The sequence below is a fragment of the Penaeus vannamei genome, chromosome 29 (genome assembly GCF_042767895.1).
Source record: "Penaeus vannamei isolate JL-2024 chromosome 29, ASM4276789v1, whole genome shotgun sequence".
In the NCBI taxonomy this organism is placed as follows: domain Eukaryota; kingdom Metazoa; phylum Arthropoda; class Malacostraca; order Decapoda; family Penaeidae; genus Penaeus; species Penaeus vannamei.
The window spans coordinates 26,614,012-26,621,511 of NC_091577.1; the positions used below are offsets into that span (position 1 = coordinate 26,614,012).

Here is a 7,500-nt window from a genome sequence, read left to right on the forward strand (position 1 = left end):
TAATGGTAATTATTCTTTTAATCCCAAGGCAATTAAGAAGTTTAAGAGCTATCACATCTTCCCTCTCGTTTTGCACATACGCGCAATTATCTTGGCTTGGTATGTGGCCATTATTTCAGTAAATGTTCAGCTACAGTACTTCCTTATTCAGACAATTACTTTAATCACAAACTAAATATTATTTCTCACACTATTAACATTCCATATAGTCAGTGTTGCTTGCTTTAATCAGTCATATTTCATGAAGTAAATAATGTAAATCAAATAGAAGTAAAAAGAATCTTAAGAATAGGAGAAATTAATGACACGACCCCCATACGAAAGAACCTCAAGGCGTCGCAGCCCTGCAAAGGAGTATCCCTTCTTGTGCTTTCCCCCTAAAGAGCCTTCCTCGAAACTCCACAGATTTTTAATGGTTTCCCGTCTCATCCTGACTGTTTTGTTCGATCATTTCCCACTCTTTACTATTTACTATTTTTACTATGTGTTGAGTCTGACCCGAGTTTTCCTGCTTTTTCCAGAACTGCCCGACCAAGGCCGAAGCCAGACGCAGCGCCGCCAAGATTGCGCTCATGAACTCCGTGTTCAACGAGCACCCGTCACGCAGGATCTCCGACGAGTTCATCGAGAAGGCCGTGGCCGACGCTCGGGCTCAGTTCAAGGTAAGAGCCACCCGGGATGGGGCTCGGCGGGGATGTTACTAGGTAGGTTGGTACTAGGTGGGTATAGTACTAGGTGGGAATGATACTCGGGAGGATGGTACTACGTGAGGATGGTAGTAGGTGGGAATGGTACTCAGTGCGGATGATACTAAGTGGGAATGGTACTAAGCAGGAATGGTACTTGGTGAGGATGGTACTAGGTGGGAATGGTACTCCGGAGGATGGTACTAGGGTACTAGGTGTGAATAGTACTAGATGAGAATGGTACTAGGTGGGTATGGTATTAGGTGAGCATGATACTAGGTGAGGATGGTACTGGGTGGGAATGCTACTTGGTGAGGATGGTATAAGGTGAACATGGTACTAGGTGAGGTTGGTACTAGGTGGGGAAGGCACTAGGTGGGAATGGTACCATCTACAGAATTGTGCGAGGTGGAAGTGGTACTAACTGGGGATTGGTATAATGTGGGGTTGGTACTAGTTGGTACTGGCTAGAAAATGATACAAGGTGGGGATGGTACTAGGTGTGGGGTGAATCTAGTTGGGAATGGTACTGACTGGGTGATGATCTGTGGTAGACGAGGCTGAGGTGGAGATAAAACTAACTGTGAGGGTGGAAAGTGAGGCAAGACAGGTGGAAAGTGAGTCGAGGCAGGTAAGGAGTGAGGCGAGATAAGTGGGATGTGAGGCAATACATGCTAGGAAGTAGGGACGGAATCAGCTGAAAGTCTGGGACCACCTGGGAGAGAGGGCCAGCTGAGAGCGAGGGCCAGCTGAGAGCGAGGGCCAGCTGAGAGCGGGGGCCAGCTGAGAGCGAGGGCCAGCTGAGAGCGAGGGCCAGCTGAGAGGATTGACCACTGAGGCATTAGGAAAAAATAGACCCCTGATTTGTATGCTTGCAAGTTCATGAATCTTCTAATGTAAAGAATCGGTCCCATAATGAAATTAGTTTGGGACATAAGGTTTACTTAAGAGACTGGTTTGTTTTCGGTCAATTGCGGGGTCGTAGTTTAGTGTGGTGAAGTTAGTGAGTATTTTAGGTGTGGGAGAGACGATAGTTTTTTTTTTTTTTTTTGTAGAAGTATGCTAGTTGACTTTGATTTGATTGATGGGAGTTGCATGGTAATTATATACTGAGTTTGATTTAGAGACAGTTTAGTAAACCTATTTTTATTTACCTTTGATTATTGTTTTGATCTTTCATATTTCACTTCTTGGTTTGCCAGTACTTGTTTAGCGTTGATTCGAATATCACACAATATGGAATAAAAGTAAGACATAAAGCCTACCCTTTGAAAGCCAGAAAGGCGCCATTGCTCATGTCACATGTAGGGCCACCAAAGACTGAGAGGGACGAAAGGTCTATTTTTCTTTCCAGCACGTAGCTGACTTGTCCCTCCCCCAGGGTGACCCCGACGAGGCTGACAACCCGAGCACGGGAATCGGTGCTTTCCGCTTCATGCTCGAGACCAACAAGGGGCGCACGATGCTCGAGTTCCAGGAGCTGATGACGGTGTTCCAGCTCTTGCACTGGAACGGCTCCCTGAAGGCCATGCGGGAGAGGCAGTGCTCCAGGCAGGAGGTGGTGGCCCACTACTCGCACCGCGCGCTCGACGACGACATGCGCTCGCAGATGGCGCTCGACTGGATCGCCCGCGAGCAGGAGAACCCCGGCGTGATCTCCCGCGAGCTCGGCCAAAGCGAACGCGAGCTCGAGGCCGCTCGCCTGGCGGGCCGAGAGCTACGCTTCCCCAAGGAGAAGAAGGATATTTTAATGCTAGCGTGCTCGCAGCTGTCACCTTCGCCCCTGGACCCGTAATGGTCGGGTCCGGGCACAGGCGCTACCGTGATATTAGCACCAAGGTGTAGAGGTTTATGCTTTCATCTCTGCAAAATCAAAGCTAATTTACTTTTTATTGTTGTAAAGATTATGTTTTGTACTGTTTTCTTGTGTGTGTGTTTGTATATAATGTAAATAATCATTCCAAAGAATTTTATTATGTAATTATAATAATGTTAAGCTTTTGTGGGGTGCACCGGTGAGCCCCACATTAAAATACGCACCCCCAGGATGTTGCCCTTGGGAGGTCGCCTTGAGAGGTCACCCTCAGGTCATCCTGAATTCTTCCTATGGGGATCATTCCAAGCAATCAGTCCTTGGCAGTTACTTCTTCTGAATCATCAGAGAGGAGGCCAGAAGTCCGTGAAAGATTTTTTGGGAGCAGATGTGTTGCAGGACTCCAAGAACGTAGCTCGTTAGCTTTGTGAGATCCTGTACATGCAATGTGCTTCTTGAAAATCCACTTTGAAGGAAGTCCTCTGAGGATTGACGATTAAGGATATCAGATAGAAAAGGGCACTTTACCCTTGAAAGTTACTTTAAAAAGCTGTCACTGGTGGGTCTCTCGAGAAGTTCTGAAGTAAACAGAGAAGTTATCCTTAGTATGTCACCCTTAGGAGGCTTTGGTATTTAAGAACATCAGCGAACAGGTACCGTTACTGTTTAATATTATGCCAAGGAGCCTTTCTTTGGAAGCTACCCTCAAGAAGTTGCCAGCGACGAAACACCTTTTTTGGAGTCCGTACTTAACATGGAAGGTCGCTTCTGGCCAATCAATCCCATGAGGTTACTTAAGAACGTGACGGAATTTTCCCTTGCTGGATTCTTTTCCTAGAAGGTGATGTCCGAGGGTGAACCTTAGGAGGTCACTACGCTGTTTGGTCGAGCCAGGTACTGGTTACTGCGCAGAGACTATGCTGAGCACATCCACTAACCAGTTTCTGCTCCTCTCACATAGTAGAAAGATGTTCATTCCAGGACCTGCTAGACTGCCAATGTTCACACTACCTCCCTCTTCTAGACACTAGTTGTGATGCCCATGAAGATTTTATTCTCAGAACCTCGCTCGGTGGTTTAACATCATGTACGACACTGATTTTTTCTCTGAATGGAAGGGTCAGTAGTTAGTGAGGATTCAAGCAAGTGTAGGAAGCTAGTGATAGAAATGTAGGCGAAAAGTACCGTGTACAACATAAAGGCATGCATAGCAAGTCCCTGGCTTGATAGACAACCTCTACAGTAATGAAACTCTTGCACCACGCTTTTAACAATACCACCGAGCACCCTCTTATGTCAGTGCAGACGTGCTGATGGCGCTATAGGTGGTGGTGTCCAACAAATCGTCACAGTGACTCAAGTTGTAAAACTGCAATAGTAACAGCAGCGAGAGCAGCGTAGCACCAGGCGCAACATCAGCATAAATCAGCAGTCACACCCCACGACAGTGCCTCCAGTCTCTGCAGCAAGCACCAGGATTTGGCAAACTGTACAAGATCTCATTTGCTGAAACGTGTTAGGAGACTGATGCGTTATGTGCTGACGTTTTTTTGTTTAGAATGAAAAAAAATTGTGTAGCCTCTCTAACTTCGACGCAGTTTGCTTCTTACGTACAGTTTTGTATACATTGCTTGGGAAAATATTGGTATTTTATAACTTTTTACTGCATTAACAGATGGGGTGCCTATGCTCTAATTGCTTGACACCTACTCTACACTATGACACTTCTGCAAAACCCCCAAACAAATGTGGCTGACAATAAAACAACCAAATGAAGAAATTCTTCTTCTCTGACCTATTGTATAAAATTGAGAGACAAAATATATAGACATTCGATCATCATTAAAGATCTGTCCGTAGGGATACCACTGTCCCACTTGCAAGGCAACAGTACGTAACAAGCACTGTTGTCGCAGTTCTTGGAGAGTTGTGCACATCTTTATGTGATGCTACTTGAATATAAAGTACTATTGTTCTCTCCCTAAGTGATATGAGAGGCAAGTGGCACCTTGTAAACTTACTTCTTTTCTCATAGTTTGTGATGTCTCGTACGTAACGTAATGTAAGTTCTCCCAATGCTTTACATTCCCATGATTTTTTATACATATGTAATTGTAGTGTGAACTGATTTCTTTTTTATGTTTGTTGATTTAGATCCTTAGCAAGTCTGAGAGTGCAATGCACCTTGTGGCTACAGACTGTGCAATATGAATGAAGTGTTTGTGCAATGGTGTTTGTTGAGCATACTGGCCTGGAGAGATGAAGATGCAAACAGGAATTTTCTTTACAGTAATCAGGAAAAAACTGAATAATTTCCCACTCACCAATGTTCATATCAATAGTGTTTTGCAGTTGCTGTGACCAAGCCTCAGTGCCAAATAATCTGTGCCAATCCCAGTGCCAAGTTTTTGGCTATATACTTTGCTTAAAGAATTTTCCAGTGCCAAAAAATAGAGGAAAGAAATAATACAATACTCTAGTTACTCCAGGCTGGTGGAGGACCCTAAGACAATCCTTCTGTCGACAGTTTTGCCATCAGACACGGCGTAGAATGAGAGAAGTTAGGTGAGGAAGATGTGCTAGACAAATATGTAACTTGTGATTGTGAAAGACTGTGTATGGCCCAAACTAATTTGAAGAAAAAATAAAAGTGAAGAAACCATAATGTTTTTATACTGCTTTGTGAAGTGGAAGATTTATACCCACGTGACAGGACGGATAGGATATTCCTGAAGCGTTACTGATCTCTAAAAACGAACCCATGAAGCATGACGCTAACTTCAGTCTCGAACCATTGAGTGGACTAGATTCTAAAAAAAGATAATAATGATGCACACATTTCTTCATGGCACTTCATTCTAAAAAATATTATTGCAGTCTTCTAAAACAAACGATGTATTAACTAAAAATAGTTCCAGAACATGATCAGAGGTCCGTAAATCTTCAGTTGCAAATCTTCCAGTGACAAGCCTCTTTTTTGCTGTTAACCCCTTCTCCTCGAGGCAAAATGGTGACCATCTTTTGCTACATTATGTGAAGAATCTTTTTGATTTTTTAAAATGTCCCCTTTTCGGTTGGTTTTCGTCTTTTTTAGTTATCAATGCTAGTCTGGTATTGTAATTTGTCTCATATTTATGATTATATTGATGATAATCCTAATTAGTATATTTTAATTATCTTAAGTTAAAAGATAAAACTTCATGCAACAGACCGTAACGAAGAAAGTGTAATAAAACAACTAACAAGCGAGTCGGAGAAATGCACCGTTTTCCATTTTAACTTCAATGTACAATAGGTTCTAATACTAGTGTGCTTGGCCAACGGTTTCCATTATTCAATCTGCTGTGATGCTGGAGGATTATTTTCCCCCGAAAATTTCTCAAAGGATTCTCAAAGGCAATAGTTATTACTCCCTCGTTCAACCTTCCAAAATCAGGCACGGAAATGTTAAAAATAAATGAAATAACAATCAGCGTCTGAAAGTACAATATGGCCACTTCTTGATAAATTTTGGTTAATTCTTTGCTGTTCACGTTCTTTTGTAAGTTATTTATACTCTATATGACTGATGCAGGAAGTCAAGCTATTTTATACATTATTATTATTATTGTGGTTTTATCTAGGTATTAGTATTTGGTTGATAGTGCGCAATAAAGATAGTAGCTAACGATTATTGAATACTCTTTGTCACAACTTCCACTTTTGTTTCCCTATACACTGATGAAATGTGGTCAAAGATAATAAGTATTTAGTAACCATTATACAGTCTGGCTTGATGGACTAGGATCCCATCGCCCCTTTGTACTGGGTAATATTAGTAAGGTGGCCGCCGCTCTTTCGTTGTTCAAACCCACCTACTGTTTCCTTGGCGCTCGTGAGGTGCGCGAGAGAGGCAACCCCGTTCCATCTCGTTTCTTTTATGTTACTGCCTCTTTGTCCTCTCGAGTTACAGATTATGCACCAGTGTATTGTATTGTATGATACTGTAAATACTCGTTTGCGGACTCTCGTTTTGTAGGAATGGAATCATCAATCATATTGGATTAGGTTTCGAGGAGTTGATGTGCTGTATAAAATGGACCATTTGCGTAAATTGAATGTTCTTTCGGCGCAAGGGAAAGGATGTGTAATGGTAAATTATAAAATGATAATTATATGATTCTTAATGCAAACGATGAAAGCCTGTAAAGAGACCAAGAATATCAGTGTGTCAGTCTACATATATAAGCACATGCATACACAGCCACATTTACACACTCATACGTATACATAGACATGTATACATAGATGTAACACGTAAGCATATCGGTACTTACATACATAAACTAGCATCAGCTCAGTCGCGCGCAAACACACACACACACACACACACACACACACACACACACACACACACACACACACACACACACACACACACACACACACACACACACACACACACACACACACACAGAACCATCTTCAAGTGTATGCACATGTACATATAAGTGTATAAATCTGCATACACACCTGCACAAACAGATACACCGAAGGTCACCACTTTGCCACGAGAAACAAGATAACCCCTCCCTTCTCCCCTCTGGCTACCCCCCTGTATAGATTTAACATACTGGATTGCACATTGCAGAAATTCCACCTGGTTTCGGACTAGGTTGCATTTCGTTGTTTCAGATACGTTTGGTCAACTGTTCCACATAATCTCTGCGAATGCTTAAAATCCAAAATAGTGGTACACAGAAGAGTTCATCACACAGGTAGCGTGAACCTGGTGGCCATTATGGACTGCGAGAACGAATCTGGGGAATGTTCACATTTTTGGAATTTATTTTTAGGAAGGGAACTGTTCAGTCCCATTATTAGAATGTGCGTCACAATCCATCGCTGAACCCAACCAGTGTCTGTGTGTTTTTACTTTTTTATGAGGATTTATAAAAGTGTTACTATATATGCTTAGTATGCGAATAGCCTGTATTTTATACTATTGTTTGATTACTGATA

At 42.5% G+C, this 7,500-nt stretch overlaps 1 protein-coding gene across 9 annotated transcripts in view; it reads left to right on the plus strand.

Annotated features, from left to right (window-relative positions):
• lft (Limb expression 1 family member lowfat) overlaps positions 1 to 7,500 on the plus strand; it is a 189,868-nt gene that overhangs the window by 181,761 nt on the left and 607 nt on the right. For 6 of the 9 annotated variants that reach the window (XM_070142594.1, XM_070142595.1, XM_027365171.2 and 3 more), the window contains 2 exons: positions 522 to 662; positions 2,041 to 7,500. The exon at positions 2,041 to 7,500 is cut by the window's right edge and continues 607 nt beyond it. In XM_070142594.1, the coding sequence (XP_069998695.1) occupies positions 522 to 662; positions 2,041 to 2,481 (582 nt within the window). In that variant the 3' untranslated portion in view covers positions 2,482 to 7,500. The remainder of the gene's footprint in view (positions 1 to 521; positions 663 to 2,040) is intronic. The other 3 variants (XM_070142596.1, XM_070142597.1, XM_070142601.1) reach the window with 1 other exon arrangement.